Genomic DNA, 19341 nt, shown 5'->3' on the forward strand with positions numbered 1-19341 from the left:
GGAAGACTATAACTGAGTAATTTTATTTGATGGGATTCCAGATTATGTTAAATTGATTTTTGGAGATATTTAAAAATATTTCTTCCCATGAGGAATTTAAAAAAAAATGAGAGAGTAGCCGAAAGAAAAAAAAAAAAAGACACTGAAAACACCTCTGCCCTATTCACTTAACCCCCACAGACCAGGATCAATCCTAAAAAGCTCTGCACACAAGAGCCTCTACCTAAGCCTCATGAAGTCAGTACATACATTTAACTGGCTTTGGCTCAGGTCCAGAATTTCCCTTAATTTGAAAGGGAGTTTCACCTGTGACAAACTTGCAGGATTGAGTTTAATATTCATGTTGTACAGAACAGAAACAAATGGGACTAATAAATCTTCAATAGAAATTTACAAGATTTTTCTGGTTTAATAAATTTAGCCAGGGGGCAATTGCTCTTAAACACATAAAAAGGGATCCTTGTTTCCATTAGCATGCAAATTCCTTACACATTTCATCAGAATTTAAGACATTACATCTTACAAGTTTTTAAAAATGTGGACTTCATGGCTGTTCTTTTTCCTGTTCACAGACATTCACACGTGGCCATACAAGCTCCTTGGATGTCATGTAATTTCTTCTACTAAGCTGCCTTTTTTTTTTTTAATTTTGAATTAATTCATAGCACATGCGAAGAAAATGAAAAAGGTCTATTTCTGTAAGATTCTCAGGTGCTTTGATCCTCCAGTTCTTCAGGTAGATGTCTAATACACATTTCCTCCTTTTCCAGCCAGTTTACGTGGCACTGTGAGCCAGCCATTTAAAGATTAATGCACACGAAGTGAAGTATTCTATAGGCTGCACAGCTCTTTAAGTATTTCCTTTAAGCTTTTGCACACATATGTAAAAGAAAACAAATTAAAGATTATTTGCAGAGTTTGGCAACGAAAACGAGGTGTTAGTAGCATTTTGAGCTGGCAATAAATTTTATTCGACTGTTTTATTACGTCGGGGCAGAGGCAACTATTTCTTTTGAGGCGTCTTTTAGCAGCATGAGATGAGGGTTTACATTTTAATGCATGGATAATTTAGAAATAAATTCAGCATTTTTTTAAATGATAATGTATGTCAGATGTAAATACATGACACAACTTTATTTTGGTTGTTTTGCAACATCATCTTTCACATTTCTGAATGAAATGAGCAAACTATAATAAATCTTGCAAAACAAGGTCTGGTTCCTGAGCGCTAAAACATTTTTACGTCTAGGCAAATGAAAACAAAGTACATCTAGGCAAGCTCTGCAAGCAAAGGAGAGTGTGCTCTGCGTCTTCCAGGCAGCCAGTGTCAGCTCGGGCTGAGCTGAGGAAGATCTGAGGACAGCAGAGCATAATGGCTGAGGCTCCCCAGCCCTAACATGGCTACACGGCTTCCAGCTGGCTCAATGCACAGGCAGAATGAGTAGGCATCTGCCTGGGAATGAGGCAGGGCTGGCTCACATCTGCTTACAAATGCTGCATGGACTTAGAAAGCAGTGGACACAGGTTACTTAAGATCATAGAGCAACAAATCGTTGTCAAAACTTTCGACCCTTAATTTCCCAGGAATTATCACATCAGGTCTGTCCTGCTCTTACACCGTTCCCTAAGCTCTCTGCTCTTTCTCACTTCAGAAAAATACTGGGTGAGATGGAAATTGTCCTAACCCATTCTAAGCCATATATGATTTGGTTTATTAATGTAATTATTTTTATTTGAAGAATAAGTCAAGAGACATCAAGGGCTGAAGGAATTGCTCCTCATTATTTTCTCCAATTCATTCCCAAACTCTACAGTCATCCTGTTCACCTCTGTTCAGAGAAACAGCACAGAAACTTATACCACAGCTGATGGTCTTGAGCCTTTGTACGCTTGACTAAACAGGCAAGACTACACATCACACAGGGCCCATAGAATCTGCAGTCTACAAAAGCCTTTTCTGGCTGTGGTCAGCTTGCCTATTCCAGTGACACACTACTATTTTTTTTTTCAATTTCCATCTTTTTTCCATCTAACAGAAACAATGACTCCTCTTAGCTCTTCTTTAGAACTTCCATTCATCTTCCATTTAAATACGTAGTCAAGGAAAAGCCAAATTGTCACACTGTGAAATGTCTGTACTCATATTGGACATCTCTATTTATGTACAATTTTTATATGGATTTTCATGCTTATTGCACCACAGGCTTTTAATTAAGGTGTCACTGGACTACCAATTAGATTAATTGCTATATTGTATAACTTCTGGGTGTGTGTGGCTGAACACTTACCAGTGGCACTGGCCTACAAACTTTTTTTTTACCCACATGGCCAATATACAATGGAATAGTATGAGTTAGAAAATAAAATAAGATTCCAAACTCAAGGAGTCAAGAGTAATTAAACTGAATAGATACAGAGGACACATTAAAGAAATGTACAATCTCAGATAGTAAAGATATGGCAGCATTAATTGCAAGGAGAAAAAAAGACATCATAAAACTGTCAAGATAAGTTAAGTGATTTAGAAACCAAGGTCCTAAATTACAAAATAACCTGGGTATTTAAGGTCATCAGTACATTTGAGAATCACTTGTTGTCCAAAGTGTCTCTTCTCAATGATTTTCGATTAGTATCCCAAGGACTAAATCATAAGAATACAGGATTGGAAGATGAAAAAGAGACTAGTTGACTGCATTAATAAGCACCCATGCAACAGACTTTTATGAGGATGCGCAGATATCGCAGGCCACAAGATGCTTCCTACCATCCTGTACCAAATGCAGAGCTAGAACGAGAGCTATGGCGCTGGAGCTTTTCCTTACGGTGCATTTTAGTTTGAGAGCCTCACTGTCACCCCAAGTCCCTGCAGCAGTAGGGTATCCATGAAATAAAACTCCTAAGTTATTCCAGGAAGCTGACCTCTACCATTTTACACAGGATATTAAATAGAGCCCAGATGTCTCCACTTAGAAGTGACTTAGTTCATATGTTTTATAAAGGTCCATTCAGCCGCTTTCTGAGTTATCACAGAATTGAAGTGACTTTCTGTGAAGAAAAAGTCAAACTTTCTGGTGATTTCCCTTACTTACTTTTCATGCAGGCATGTCTTGGTTTTCAAACATCACAACTGGCATCTATATGTTCTGAAATAAGAATCTGTGTCTGGATTATGAAAATATTTGACTGAGAAATTACTGTCTCAAGTCCATTTGGAAGAAACATACACCGTAGAGCACCTTTTTTTTTTTTTTTCGTAAATCCAGGAAGACACAGTAGTCTTCATTTCCATAAATGCCTCTGTATGCAAGCCCCTATGGTATATGACTATTGATGTAAGTGCAGTACAGTCCACGTGATTTCACTCCAGAAGGCAGAGAAGTTACATGGATTTAGATTTTCTAAAGCACAAGAACACGTTTTCAGGCTTGTGAAAATGACAGTGATCAATATATTAGAAATGCCATGATAATCATGTCCATTCAGAAAATTTTAGTTAAACTATTTAAAGAACTCAACAGCCTTTCTAAGAAGAGCTCTCATTTAAAAGCTGACAAGATGATATTGCAATATTTTTGTATTTTGGTATAAAGGATGTGCTCTGGGATGAATGAGTTCTGGAACTGAGTGAATAACACAATTTAAAAATGGCAATTTCATGCTTGAAAGAAGAAAGATCAAAGTGACCTTAGATTTCACAAGATTTGAAAAATTTTAAAAACGTTCAATATTAAAAGGAGACACATTATCCCATCATCTAAATGTTCCCTAAAGCCATTAAAAAAATATATCTGAACTGCACACAGGAGGAAAAAAAGCCATCTGTTTAAAAAATTAGTTCTGCTGCTTTTAAATATTGACATCCTGTGTTCAACTGCCTGCTGCAGTGGACTGTGCCCCAGTTAGGTTAAGCCATTAGATGTTTACTCTTTTGGATATTGCCTGGGCTCTTTGCCACTCACATCAGGCTTTATAATTTTCGTTTACTCTTTCCAGAATACATTTAATAAAATTCACTATTTTATTATACTTAGGAGTGAGACGGCATTTCAGTTCCAAGTTCCAATTTTCAATGCCATGTAACTTTTTTATAACAATTAGCTTTTGGGATGGATTTTTTCATGGCTTGTCCTCATTCCCTTTCAAATTTTTCTTTTAACTTTAAAAAAGGAAAACTGTTCAGACATTTTTACGGCACAGACTTTACACTAATTGCAGTCCTACATGTCTAACAATCCTCATCCATGTTATACAATAATAATTCTGAATTTCCTGGTATAAATGCAGTCAAATCTTTAAATTTTCATGGTTTTTCTTTTCCACAATACACACATAAACATATGTAAAATGCATATCCAAACAGCTTAATAGAGTAGCTGATTTGCTTTACTACATTTACATTGTCTTAGTGGTTCCCTAATAAAAAAAAGCTGTTTTCAAGCTTTGTAAATCAAGCTATAAAAGAACTAGTTCCAACAGACACTTGACATAAAAAATGATGGAGCAGAATCTGTTAGCATTATTGATTGATTTTAATTTTGTAGGCTATTACTGAGCTATGGGGGCTGACATGTTTTGAGATTATGGAAAAATAAAACTTTAAATTCCCCCAAAATTATTCCAAGAGATAAAGGTATAGTACCACTACTTTCCAAGCACTCGGATCTCGCATAATTCAGAGTGGAATGTAAGTTAGACACCAGAACTTTCCAACTACTTTCAATTGTACAATCACATCATTTTCTCAAAAGGAATTTGAGGCAATGAAACTATGTGTAGCATCAGAATTGTATCAATAATGAGATAATTAGCCCACTTAGTGGAAAATCTGGTATGAGACCAGTATGGCAGAGTGAAGGGAAATGAGAAAAATACGCAAGAGAAATGACATCTGAGAAAGCTTTGAAAGGTGCCTTAAACCACTTGTAGGCTGCATGACTGGTCATCTCCATCACGCATCTTCAGCTACTCTTCTTGTAAAAGATTACCAAGTTTTGACCAAAATGGCTTCTGCTGGAGCTTAAAACCGGGTACAGGGTCAACCAGGCAATGCCCACCCATTCCAGCTACATCCTGTTCCACTCAGTACTTTAATGTCAAGTGCAAACTAGAAACAGATTGTCTGAAGTCAGTACATTTCACAGAAACCCACACTCTGCTATTAGGAAAAGTACATAATTTTTGCCAACTGATAAAAAAAGTGTCTTGTACAAACCCTTACCAACAATCCATATATGATAGGCTGTGGTAAAAAAAAAAAGTTCCCCTATAATACTAATTTCTTATTTGACTACCTCCTCTAATTTCTCATAGTTCAACTGCCCTCTGGTTTCAATAGTAGCTTTTTGCTTCCCTAGCCCCAAAATAATTTCCTATTTGCTTTTGTAACTTCTCTTACTTGCTGCAAAAACTCCCTACTAGCATTTCCACTTTCCACCTTCAAACTTGGACTGACTGGCACTGATCTCACCCAGATGTAGCAGGCTACAGTTGGGCCCACTCTGCAGTAGCCACCTGGGCTCTCTCTGCAGTCAAGAAGAGAGAGGCAGACGTCTCCAGAGGGCAACTCATTCTGCTCCAGGGTGGGTATGGAGAGTAAGTGGGATGAATTATTCTCAGAAAGCATATCCTTTCTCTGCACTCACTATGGGGAGACTCTAAATGACTAGGATGGAGTATACTTTTAATATTCAGATGGTTAAAATTAGATGTCTGCTCATAATTATCTTACATTCCTGTTTTACTTTTTTATGCATGGGTATGTGTACCTTCTGTGCATCCATCATGATATACTGGAGAAGAGCCATAAAAGGGGTAGAGAAAGTTTGGTGTCTCCCTTTGACATCTCCCACTCCTCTGGAGAGTCCAAGGAACCAACACATTTAAACTGTCCTGCAATATCTAGCACCCAGGAAGAGGCTACAGATCCAAAGCAGCAGCCAGGATTTCCAGTGACTGGACAGAGCATCACACCAGAGAAAGGTGTATGACCCAAGTGACAAAACGTGCTGCTACTAATCTCTGTTTAAATCTAAGTGTTTTCATACCCTTCCTCTTGACTGCTGAATTTTTGATTACCTCCTGTTTCCTAATCTCTCTTTCCTAAAGCCTATTGTTACTACATCAAGTTTGGGAACCATCTCTTTCCCAAAAATATCAGATTTAATTACTGTGGCCACTATGACTGCGCATCTTGACTGTAAGAATGCCTTAAACCATAAAAAACAGTTGAAATTGTCCTTTATTACTGTTTTAGTAAACTTAGTTGACTTTCCAGCTTCTTCCAGAATTATAGGCTCAATATCTTTTCACTGATCTAGAGGATGGCAGAAGATTTAAATTTGATTTTTATGACTTAAGCTTTGTTTCTGCAGAATGGTCTTGTCCATTCTCAACTTTGGGTTACTGGAAACCATGCAGACTTTGAAATGTATTTTCTTACAGACATCACAATATCCTATTGATTTGGGACATTCCAATATACTTAAAATGTCTTCTATAAAAGACTCCCTCATCAGTCTTATTCACCTATCTGGGTTTTATCTATAGCCACAAATACCTTTCATTTTTAGTCAAATGGGTTACCTGACTCTTCTATGCAACTCCTACATATTCTCGCTGTTCTACTGCCACGGTCTTCAGTTCCAATCTCATTTCTGTTTGTATTTTTTCACTATTGCACAAAGATTTGCTTTTGAAATAACTAGCATCTCTAAAAGATGTTTTAATCTGACCAAATAAAATTAAAATGTAATAAAACCTTCTTGATTTCTTAAGAAGAGAGACAACATGAATAATAAGCAGCACAGAATTAAGTAATGCTAGGTAACTCTTTTTTTAAAACTAGTGTTACAAACATAAAGGCAATATGATGAATAGGATTCCATGCAATGAAGAGATACAGGTGCTCAGTTCTGCAGAAGTACTACCTTGTCTGGGCCCTTCCAAGAATGCCAAATCTTTTAAGTTTAATGAGACATTTAATTCTGATTTTCAGACTATAGTCATTGATTCAAACCTGTCTGGATATGGGTATTATTGCTTTGATCAAAATTGTTGCTCAGGGTTTTATAAAAAGCAGAGATGAACATTAAGACAACAAATTGATTAGAGATGTCTGCGAGGAAACCACAAAGCTCAGTGGGTAGGCCTATCTCCATTAACAATCTAGAAGGTTATCTAAGGATAAACACCACACTAATTAGAAGTACAGATGCTGTTCAATCTCTGTGTCGTAAAGATCACAAATACAAACAAAGTATGCTGTTAGATAAAATTAGTAAAATGAGATTCACCTCATAACCTACTTCCTAGTAGAGAAAAAGAACACAGGTCATTAACTTTCACCATCCTGAAGAAACCTGGAAATCAATAATAAAGGTTCTAGCGCTGTGCTACTGAATAACAAGTTAGACAAACTTTCAATGCTGTACAGCAATCAGAAAGTCTCTAATTGCAGCTATAGAAGCTTTTTCTCTTTAAGAAGGGAGAGGGACATAGCACTGAAATGACCATGTCTGTGATGCAGCCTGGAGTTTGGGGGTAAATACAGAACTGTACAAATTGCTTATGTGACAACATAGAGATAGACATCAAATATTTCAGAGGGTATATACTAAGGTAGGGAGGAATTATTTGTGGTGCTAAAAGGGAATGTAATTAGGAGGAGTGAAACAGGTCAACAGAAACTCTGAGTCCGTATCAGTGAAAAACCTCCTAATGAAAGAATCATTTTTATATCCCTGTTTGGTGAACTCAATAGTTGCAGCATCCAAAATCTGAATGGTAAAGTCTCAAATATGCATGCTTGATGGGACACTTCTGCATGGTCTGCCTGTCCTAATGCATTTTTGTTCATCTTCTTAACATTAGGAATTTATGATTTGAACAACCAGAGCTGTTTGAATCAGTGTAGCTCTATGGACTTTTAACTTCAGCAGTGGAAACTCAAGCCTTAAATTTACAACTTCATTCTTGACTTAGCTGGAAGATGTGGATGCAATTCCTCCATTAGTAGCGAGTGCTAGGCTGCTCACATAGATGAACATTTAACTGTGCATATTGGTTTTCAGAACATAATACAAGAATAACCAGAAGATCCTCCTTCAACTGTAATCTTCTGGTATATATGATGATTCACTACTGCAAAGTCAGAGCACTTAAAGATCAGAACTGTCTTTTTCTGGAGAATACCATCTGACTATAATTTATCAAAGGGCGGTCATTTATTATGAGACACATTGATATTCTAGACAGCCACAAGAGTTTTTCTAGGAAAATGATTTGATCACTAGTGAGGGCAACTGAAAAGCAAAAATTGTATATAAACATAATACTGTAAATCTGAAGAATCTAATTTCATCTTTAATATGCAACATAAAAAAAAAAATCACAATATATTTATATGATGAGTAAAGGGTTAGAAAGTCAAAGCTAGGAGAATGACAGAATGTGGGAATCTTACTAAGACTTCCTAAAAGGGATACAATTTTAACATTGATAGAATATATCTATGAGAAACCCACTATATTTCTGTTTATAAGTTGGATTTTAGTATAACTTTATTCAAAATGCTGTTGCTAGGGATGTTTAAGTTTGTTGTAAATAAAAGACTTTCATATCCTATATCTGCTTTTAATATCATGTTTTTTTTAAAAAATGTACAATTATGCATTTCTACACATTAAAGGTTTCCAATTTTTTGTAGAAATACTCACAAGGAGTCCAATTCCTTGTCATAACGAGTGAAAGTTAAATGTGACATTCAATGGCTCCACAGTCCTCCCTTTTTATGGGGAAGGAGTAGAATGGGCAAAGTCCTCTAAGGTTGTTTCACTTCAGCACTAGCTCTGTATCCAAACGAGTCCTCCCCCAGACATCTAAGCACAGTCAGTACATTCCCAGCTCCTACTGCCAAGTTAAAATGAAAACGGTCTTAGTTCAGAAATGATTGAGGTGGTTTGCTCTAATCAAATTAAACCAGCCAAATGTTCTTTTCAAAGGTAACTGTCTACTCTGCAGCTGTATGCAAAACACCACATCAAATGTGTGTATGTGGGGGGGGAAAAGTGATAGAATTCTATCCTTACAGTAGAGCCATGGCTCCACAGATGAAGAGAAACAAAAGCACTGGTGCAGCTAGGAATTACATTCACGGAAAGCTCCTAGAAATATGCTAACTTAAGAAACAGTGAACAAAGTACTGAAATTTCCAGTTTATAATTAATTGATTTCAGGGAGAAGGGAATTATCTGACATTGTTAAACAGCAACAGACACCTTCAGTTATTTATCATAGTGACCACACTTCAAATAGATATTAAAAGACTAGCCAAAGCTTCACATAAAAGAGAGAAAAAAATTGCATAGGCTTTTCCATTCTATTTCACAATTCCTTTCTCTGTTTCTATCAAAATATGTAACGTTCTGCACTGACTAATGTTGCAAAAGTCCAAACTCAATAGGTTTCATTTAAACTCAGTATGATTCATCTGCCCTAGAACTGAGTTTTTGACCATTAAATATGGGAAATTCCTGCAAAGATGAATTCATATGTGAGTTATTTTTTTATTTTCTTTTACTAAGAAAAGATCAGTCACCTGTTAATGATAATTCAGAGTGTTAACCAGTCAGCATTAGTATGAACACTTTTGAAACAGTACAGAACTTTTTGCTAAGTTTGTAAATTGTTTGCTAGGTATGTAATGGGAAATCTACCCTAGGGCAACTCTACCAATATCAGCAAATTGACATGTTCCAGTACAGCCTGTATTTAGGTATCTGAAATCATCATCTGGTCCTGAAATTATGTGGGATGCTTCTTAGGCTAGAGATCCATCTTCTTTTAAAACCCTAAAAAGACGTCTAAAGCAGCATATGGAAGAGTTTCTTATTAGTCATATAAAACATTCTTTGTTCTACCTAAAGAAAACACAATTGTGTTGTTAGAATTTTAAGGTCTGATTTTAAAAGGATTATTTAGTGGGATATTTCCTTGTGAACATTTTCTAAGACTGGGACAAATTTTCAAAAGCTAAGGGTAAATAAATAAATAGGAAAATCAATACAATAATTTGGATGCAATGAGGTATTCTAAAACAGTTCAGAAATCAAGAGTCACATTTCCAGTCTTTGATGATCATCTCATCAAGAGCTTCCCAAATTGAAAATGTTGAAGTACACAATGGAATAAAACACTTCTTGGAAAATTCTAAAGTGGATTGCTTATTAAATACAAGTGCTTTATAGTTTAAAGGTGTAGCTGTTAAATAATCATGCGTGCATAATTTAAAATATTTTTCAGAATATACAAAAAATATATGAGGAAATCATGTAGGAGAAGAAATTTCCTCTCTTTTGAATGAAAAAAACACAACTTCATTATTTATGTATATGGGCATAGTTATCTTTTGATAATTTGTTAGATCATTAGGAATCAGCTTGTTCAGCAAAACTGGAAAACAACTAGATTTCATACAAAGAGTAAAACCCAAATGCTCTATATACAGCTGCAGAGTTTTGGAATGAACATCAACTTTTATTTTATTTAAGGTTATGAAACATTATAAAATAATTTTAAAAATTCAGAACTAAATTAAATCAACTGAGAATTACTACAAAGACAAATAACCTCTCTTGATGCCAAATTCACATTACTGTTATATTAGGACAGTTATTTATTCTGCATTATTTATTTTAACTTTTAATAGAAAAATTCTCTAGAAATAAGGCTTCAGTTAATGTAATACATAAATAAGAATCAGTATCTGTGATTCATATTCTTATGTATGTTATCCCTGAACTCTACTCAGAAAAGCATTTTAAAATTCAGTGCATACTTAATATCATAGCTATTTCTATTTGATAATGCGCTTACATCTGTCCTAAACTTCAAACAATGACTTAAATCCCACTGAGTGCACCTGAGTCACCCAGTGCTTTGCTAAGTCATGTCCTCCAGCCTACTCTCTTTCAACAACCTGGAAAGTGCGCTCTTTCCTTCTCCCTGCCCCATTCCACACTTCAGCCAGCAGTAGGCACCATGAAGGAAACTGGAAAACCCCAGTTAATCTACTGTGGCTCCTGTTTGCTGGGGTGGACCAACCACTCTCCTATCCTTTTCAAAGCTCAGTTTTGAATCCTGGACCCCACTCCATTAACCCAGGGGATGCTGACGCTTTGCCTGGCAGTCACAGGCTGTCACCAACTATGCCTGTGGTGAAGTGAGTAGGTTTTCCATTCTGGGCAGGACCCAGCAAGACTAGATCTCTCCAAGAACAACACAGACACAACCATCCCCTGATTTAAAGAAGGAAGGGAGCACTGGACATAATCTAAGATGACTAACTTTTACTCACACAAAAACTGGAAACATGTTTTTTGTAAAAAGCTTAGATTCAGAATAAGATAAAATACTTTTTGAAGAAAGCCTGTATTCACTCCAGAAACTGAATTTCCTAACGCTCAGAAGGCTATTCCATATTCAACCCTTCCTTCCTGACATGTTTTTATCTTGTCCTGTTTCTGGCAGACCATGTATTGAAACTCAATCATCACATCCACTACTAATAAACAATTCATATGGACAGGAAACATATCACTTATTTTCCCTGTACATGCTTATTCTGTGTACTGTAGGGTTGCAAGCAGATGATGACAGGCCAGCATTCATGTGCAGTCACTTCACAATGTCCTCTGCCAACTTAACCAACTTAACCAAATCCTACCTACTGCCAAACCCTCTTCAATGTCAACCACATCATTCCCCTTTGCCCTTTTGCCATCAGAGAAGCCATATTTCCAGGTGGGCAGTCCTTCCTTCCCCAAGACCTTTGCAGTGTCTCTCCTTGCAGTGGCCGTTCAGTGGAGGGACCATCTCCCTTCCCCTCCGACTACCACCACTCTCCAGCCTGGAAATGCCTCTCTCCTGCCAAGGCACTTCCCGTCTTCACATTTGCCTTGAAGACCATCCTGTTTGTGTTAGACTAAAGCTGACTCTGAAGCTCATTCAATTTTTCCTTCCCATTACTCATCCACCTCTTCTACCCCAGCTGAGACTCATCTGCCACATTAATCCCTTTAACCTTGGCAAGTTTCAAGTTCAGTTTCTTCTGCTTCACTCCATCCCTGCATCTTATTTTACTCTTTCTGTGTGCACGACAGTCCCTGTACCTAGCAATGTAGAGGCAACCATTTCTATCTCTCCGAAGGCCTTCCAGATGCCATACGTGAGGTGATACACAAAAATAAAGTTGGATCACACAATACAGCATGCTGCTGATCTGCAAGAATGATATCACATGCTAGAAGTTTAACCTTAGCTTGGCAGAAAAAGGAAGTAAAGAAGGAAGCAGAATTCACTGGAGAAAAACACCCCCTAAAATAGAAATGTTTCACTTGACGGGATGGAACATCTCAATGATTTTGAGAAGATCATCCTTTAAACTTATTAAAAGTACAGTAATAAAGCCAGCAGCCAATGTCAGCGTCATCACAAACTGGAAAGAGAAACAAAATTAGCTACTGCACTTTGAAATTCTGTTCCCTCGGTATGTTCCCATATCATTTCAGTTTAACAACCAGAACAAAGCAAAACAACTGCAAGTTCAAATTGCCTTGCAAAAGGTTAGGTAGGTATCAATGAGCTGCATCAGCTACAAGCTGAAGTTAGACAGCGAATTTTAAGAGACTTAAAAAAAGACACCTTCTAAGTATAACGCAATTTTAAGCACCAAGCCATTATACTCTTTGGGGACCTTTGAGCAGAGCCAAGTGCCGGTCTTTATGTCAGGGCACATGGGGATGGGGGAGTCACGTGTGCCTGGCCTCTTCCCCCCACACTCAGGTTGCCTTGCCAAGGGAATCAGTCAATGGACTCCATCAAGTACTCAAGTGCAACCCAAGAGATAACAGCATGGACCGCTGGACTGTGAAAGCAGGCAAAAAGCAACACGACAGTATTGCTGTACTGCAGAGGGCAGTTTACAGTGTCATTTACATGTCAATGGATATAAAGTAACATAAAACCTTGAACATGGCATAACTGTACAAATACTCATAACTACTGGTTTTCCCCCACACTGATCTATACACCAAAAAGACTGAGGAATAGAGTTACACTTCCAGCTGGGTGGATCATTCTGTTGAACCTAAGTCAATTAGCTGGGGCACCTATTCTGCAAATTAACAGGAAGGAGAGAACTAAGATCTTCAATTCGTTATATGGCAATGATGACCTTGAATAGCAAGATTTCTGACACTTATCTTTGAAATTACAACCCAGATTAGATTATATTCTAATAGATTATATTCAATATGATTTTGGTTATTTTAAAATTGCAGACTTACTAACCCATGAAAATACTAAAAAAGTTGTATTTATCAAAAAACTATGAGCCAGGAAGCAAAAATATACAGCTTTGCAGGTTTGCTCTATTTGCTTAAGGTTTAACACTATTAAAACTGTTAAATATATATGTGTGTGTTAGAAAACAAGCACAGCAAGAATGACAGTATTCTGTCTTATATATCACCTTCCCAGACTGCAAATTCACAGTCTGATGGATGATTAACAGGAAGGGACAATTATTCATCTGATTACCAGCAGGAGAGAGAAAAAATGAATACAATATATTCATGAATTTAGCATTATAATCACAAGAAGCATTTTTACAGATATATTGCAGCAGGGAATACTCCCAGTTTTACACACAGGAATTTCCTGAATCTAATATGTCATTTATTCCTGGCAAAGTCTGTTCTTTGTCTACATATATTTCATTTTTCCCAAACAGAACAGTGCTAAGCTACATTAAGTGCTGGACCAACTTTTGCCAGATTTAACTACTGTATACAGTAAAGCTTTAGTAAAGCATTACATCTTATTATCTGAATGGTGAGCTAGAGGAGCACCTTAATCATCCTGCCAGTTACAAAGAACATTTCAAAGCCTACAACATACCTCATTTTAGAGCAATTCACAGTAAGATTTACTCTTGAAGATTCTATTTTTTGCTTTGTTTCATGAAGATAAACAGAATAGAGTAAGGTGTCCTGACAGAAGGGAACTCTATACAAGGGCAAGTATGAACAGGAGAGGATTTTATGCACATAGCAATCACCCTTTTAACTGTATTTTTCCCATGCCTTTCTGTATACTATTTCTGACATTCTTACAAAATTTTTGATCAGTCCTCCAGATCTTATTTCCATTCTAGTCAATAGTCCAGAGACTTCCACTACCATCGCTTTTCTGATGAAGATCAGACTTCCTTTCACTTCTTATCTTGTTTTGCTTTATTCTGCAGTGAAGTCTTATCTAACTTCACTATCTATTGTTATAAAAGCAACAGTGCTGCAAAAAAATGCATCTTTTCATCATATGAATATGGAAACGATAGACTTGGAGGGAAGGAAAGCGAAACAAATCTCTCAATTAGCAAGCAGTAGCATGGGAAAATATGATAAATTTTTTTAAAAAAATTATTCTATGCTATTTAGACATTTCTACTTTATGGAGAAAATTCTCTTCCATTCCCAATGCCAAGCAATTGAAACCATTTTTGGCTCTAAGCGTTTCTCAAAACGTTAGAGGAAGGGAATCTATGACTGCTATGACAAACCTGGGCTGCAGTAGCAATGCTGGCCCTGCATCCTGGCTCCCTGACCAACAACGCCATGGAGCTCTAATTCTGCCTCGAAAGTATTGGGTCTTTTCTTTACCAAACTGTTCTTCACATTCAGCACCACTTCAGGGAGACAGAGAAGCCCTGGACTGCTGAGCTCCTTACTGGACTCTCTGGAGATGCCCAGACCTACCATTTGAGTTCAGCATGACATTCAGCCTAAGTTCACGTGGCCTGAGATTTCTGCCATTGCCATCAGCTGATGCCAGAGTACCACAGCCGAACACAGGGCACATGCGGCTCAACTGTCTGAAGTCTGTCTAAATTCTGACTCACAGAATGACTGTTGGTTTGCATTGAGCAACTCATGGATCACACGTGCCATTACTCAGAGGTAACAGATTCAACATTATGTTTGCAGTTCTCACCTATTTCTCCTAGGCTAGTTGCCTGTAACATTCAGAAAAAAGCTAGACATCCCCTCCAAATCAGAAAAATTTGGTTTCAAATATTTGTGCTACTATCCCAGTGCTTTGATAATTATGTACTTTTTAATCCAGCATGTAGACAATACATTTGACATTATTTTTATTTAGTAGCCTAGCCATGATACCGGTTTCCAGAATGCATGCCCAAACAATGAACATTTTTGTAAGCCTATCTTCAGTAATTAAGTACAGCTAGGTCAGCTGCTTAAAATTGCAGATATCCTTTTACAGTATTTCCTTTTCTGAGTATATTTACATAATACAAAAATAGACCTTTAATTTCAATAAATTACAGACTCTTCTACCGTATTTTGTAACGGCACTGGGGCGTTTAAGTATTTTCAAATAGTCTTTCATTATGAGGATATGATTTCAGTCACTCCAAAGTGCTACTTATAGCTTCAGCTGCTCTACAGATTAAAAACAAGCACAGCAGAGGTGAGTTTTTAAATAGTGTTCCTCATATTTTAAAGAGAGAATGTTTGAAATTACTTCTTCTATTCCCCCGCCTGTTTGTGGAAAAAGGTGTGCAGCTGAGGTCCCAAGCACCCTGATACATCACAGACCAACCTCTTGCGTCTGAAATGCTGCTTATCGCGAAAGGTACAGGCTTCACACCACCACTATGAGGACCTGGAACACATTTTCAGAGATTTTTATATTGAAACTACATTCTCATATTGGTGGTTGAAATACTTACTGCTTGCAGAGAATGAATTTTCCTTCAAACTTGTAAAAATATTTTAAGCTTCAATGTATTTATGCAATGCTGTGTTGATATTACACTGCACTTTTACACTCAAGCAAAACAAGCCTGCAGCTACATAGTTCATCAAATAGCTCTTTGGAAAAAAAGATTTTTATTTTCATGATTTTACTGAATTCAGGATTAAAAGCTCTTAAGAAAAATCTTTTACATCATATGGAAAGATCTCAGTGGCAGAAAAATTCACAAGTATTATGTTGAATTATTCCCAAACACAGTTTAGAATTTTCAAATATGTAAATGTCTAAACCTGGACCACTAAATCCTCATTTACTCTCATAAATTATTGGGCTGGATTTCAGAGATTTTGAGAACTCTCAATTATCACTCTACTGCCAAGGAAGAACTTTTTGTGTTTTCCTCTGTAAACCAAGCCACTTGATTCGGTGGTCAAATATCACGTTGTGCACACAAAGATGCCCCCACTTCTGAAATTTATTGACTGAGGCTCTAGCATTAGTAGGTGCCAGTGAAAATAATGGTTACTAACCAAACTGTGGATTTGCTTGATTAGCAATGGAGAAGAGTGAGCTGCTATCTGTATCCCATTGCTCACTGCAGTGAGACCGATGACGCGCACTCCATCATCAGTAATTCAGAATACACGTGCTTTGCCTATTCAGTTTAGACAGAAATAAGACTGTTGTATTACACTGCCTTGAGATGAGCAAAAATGAATTTATCTCTATTCACTTTTGTATTTTAAATATTATTCTCTGTCTCACCTTTCTTCTTGCACCTACTATAAACCCCCTCATCTCAGACCCTAAAACAGGAAGATCACAGCTACAAGCCATTTTGAAGGTCACCTCTAACTTCAGAGTTACTTTTTCTCTAGGATTGAAAGAGTCTTGGTCTCAGTGAAGAATAAAATATTTTCCTTTTGCTCTGTAATATGTGCATACAATAACGCAAATAACAGGAAATATTCTTGCTAATACAGCATCATCAGCAAGATGCTGACCAGTTTCAAATCATTGCGTACCTGGGCATCTCCAAAGTGAAGCTTACTTCTTAAAGTTCATAGTTTTAATAAAAGATGCTTACAGGCTGCTGGAGGTTTCCAGCTATAGAAAAATGTAAGAGGTTATGGTATGGCCAGCCTTATCATTAAAATAATCTGTTCAAGAACACAGGTCATTTATCTGGGTTTTATCCTACTGACACGACAGAAAGGATATCCTGGGGCCATTGGCACCATTTTGCAAGCAAGGCCTGGTGTCTGTGCTGGTGCACTCTTGGTAGCACAATCATCAGCACATGGTGAAGTTAGTACCAGTCAAACAGTATTCAACTTTAAGGCTGCCTGCAAAGCTTGAAGTCTTAAGCTGTTACTTCTCTTTAACATGATAATCTACAACTCTCTATAAAAGCATCTAAAAACATGAAACACACATTCCACCACTGCTCTCATAATCTTTGCCATTTCAATAATGAATAGAGCTGCTAAAAACTAGCTGCAGCTGGCAGAACTAATACTTAAGACAAAACCAGGGAGACACTGGGTTTTTTTCATTCTTGCTTATGCCTGAGGAAATAGTGTATACATGGCTCCTTGCCCATCCACTCAAACACTTAAGTCACACACCTATGCCTCTGGAGATGGGTGTTTGTGTGTGTGGGAGGCAATGCACAGGGATGAGGTGAGGTCTGGCAGGCAGCACCATGGCCTGCTGAAGCCTCAAACCACACTTCATGTACAATGTACACAGTTTAGCACTCACTTCATCCACAAACCCAAACTAGTGTCCAGTCCATTGATGTACCCAAACTCTTGCTTGCCCAATTCATGTACTAAACCAAGGACCCCACTGATATCGGGACGCTTGCCCCACTTCCTCACCTGACCACGTTGGGGTGCTCGAATGTCTCCAGGTGCCTCAAAACTGCCACCTCTCGGATGGTGGATAGCGGCATCCCCTCCTCGCTGGTCTGCACCCGTACCCGCTTCAGTGCAACAAAGCGACCTCCATTCTTCAAGTCTCGGGCTTTGAACACCTTCCCGTAGGCTCCTTCCCCAATCTCAGCCACACATTCATACTGCTGGTCAGCCAGGTTTGTGCTGTCCTTATCCATGCTGGCGCCGCCTCTCTTCTTCCTGGGCTCCAAGTGCCTCAGGGTGGCTCTCAGTCTCACTGGCTTTCGGAAAACTAGTACTTTGCTCGTATTGCAGATAGGCCACGCACTTGGTACCTCTGCCAGAGGGGCAGTAGGAAGCTCTTGCCCTCCTGTTCTCGTTCCTCTTCTGTACGGACCCCAATGTGCCTCCTCTTTCGGCCACCAGGAATTATCATACAGTCTTTGGGAGCATTGTCTGTGTAAAGCCAGTTAGATCTGGAGGACAAACCAAGAAAGAAAAGTGAGTTTAGTTTAGTTCATTATTTTGCATTGTTCAAAAACTGAGAAAATTAAGCTAATATAGTAGATAGCTACATGCAAAGCAAAAATACGGTGCAAAGGAGGACGTGAACCACTGGGGTGACATATGTATCAACGTCCCTGCATGGCTGATACAACACCACAAAGTTATCATGGCCTGCACAGAAGGCTACAACACACAGCTACAGAGCAACCACGTGCTGTGGGATTTTACTGAGCAACGGGCTGAGTACGATGACCCCGTGAGACACAGGTGATGGGGATGGCAGAGCTAACTATGCACATGTGAGAAGTTCTGTTCAGGAACTTATGTCTTTCAGGATTGCAGGACTCAAAGGTTTCTTCAGTGCACGTGGTGGAGTCTTGGAAATATATCCCATGCAACATTACTGTTACTTATTTATAGATAATAGTATTTGGAGGTTTCAGCCTTGATCTGCTCTCCCCTGTGCTAAGCCTTGCATGAACACATCACAAGAGACAAGTTCATGCCTCAAAGCACCTGTGGGGAGGAGAAGTACGTAAATATTTAAATGATGATAATAGTAAGTTACTGAGCATTGTGTGCTGAGGTAGATTCAGCAATGTACGCTGTAGCAAACTTATTAACATGCAAGGGTTTTGGCCATGGATACTTCTACCCCTGGATGTGTGACTGGCAGTTCCTTGTAGAGCAGCATGACGAAAGATGGTCTTCAGGAACAGCACACTTTGCTGCGTAGTGCATGAGGCTGGAGAGCAGAAGCGCTTCCTCCTGCATCCAGTTTCATCCACACTTGCTGCAGGACTGTGGGCGAAGCCTCTCCCCTCACAAAGCGCCACATCAATCCTCTCCCTTCCCCCTGCCCCTTTTTAATATAACGATATTGTGACCTCCGGGGCTGTAACCCTCTCCTACACTGCATTTTTACCGTGCTAGGATTAAATGCCCCCAGATAGCTCAGTCGGGGATCCTCTAACTCGAATCCACGCATAAAGCCACATATTTTGCACATTTACGCTGTTACACCTCAGTCGCAGATGAAAAGCAGAGCAATCTGAAGGGAACGTGTGCTCGCTGCTCGGCACTTTTCCCCGACTGCAGCCAG

The 19341-nt window shown here is 38.3% G+C and overlaps 1 protein-coding gene across 1 annotated transcript in view; it reads right to left on the minus strand.

Annotated features, from left to right (window-relative positions):
- LOC104163680 (cyclin-dependent kinase 6) overlaps nt 1–17950 on the minus strand; it is a gene marked incomplete at its 3' end in the record, with an annotated part of 54606 nt that extends 36656 nt beyond the window's left edge. Inside the window, exon 1 of the mRNA XM_009702768.1 lies at nt 17718–17950. Within this exon, the coding sequence (XP_009701070.1) occupies nt 17718–17950 (233 nt within the window). The remainder of the gene's footprint in view (nt 1–17717) is intronic.
- Between the last annotated feature and the right edge of the window lie 1391 nt (nt 17951–19341).

The sequence above is a fragment of the Cariama cristata genome, unplaced genomic scaffold, assembly GCF_000690535.1.
Source record: "Cariama cristata isolate BGI_N322 unplaced genomic scaffold, ASM69053v1 scaffold44606, whole genome shotgun sequence".
In the NCBI taxonomy this organism is placed as follows: Eukaryota; Metazoa; Chordata; class Aves; order Cariamiformes; family Cariamidae; genus Cariama; species Cariama cristata.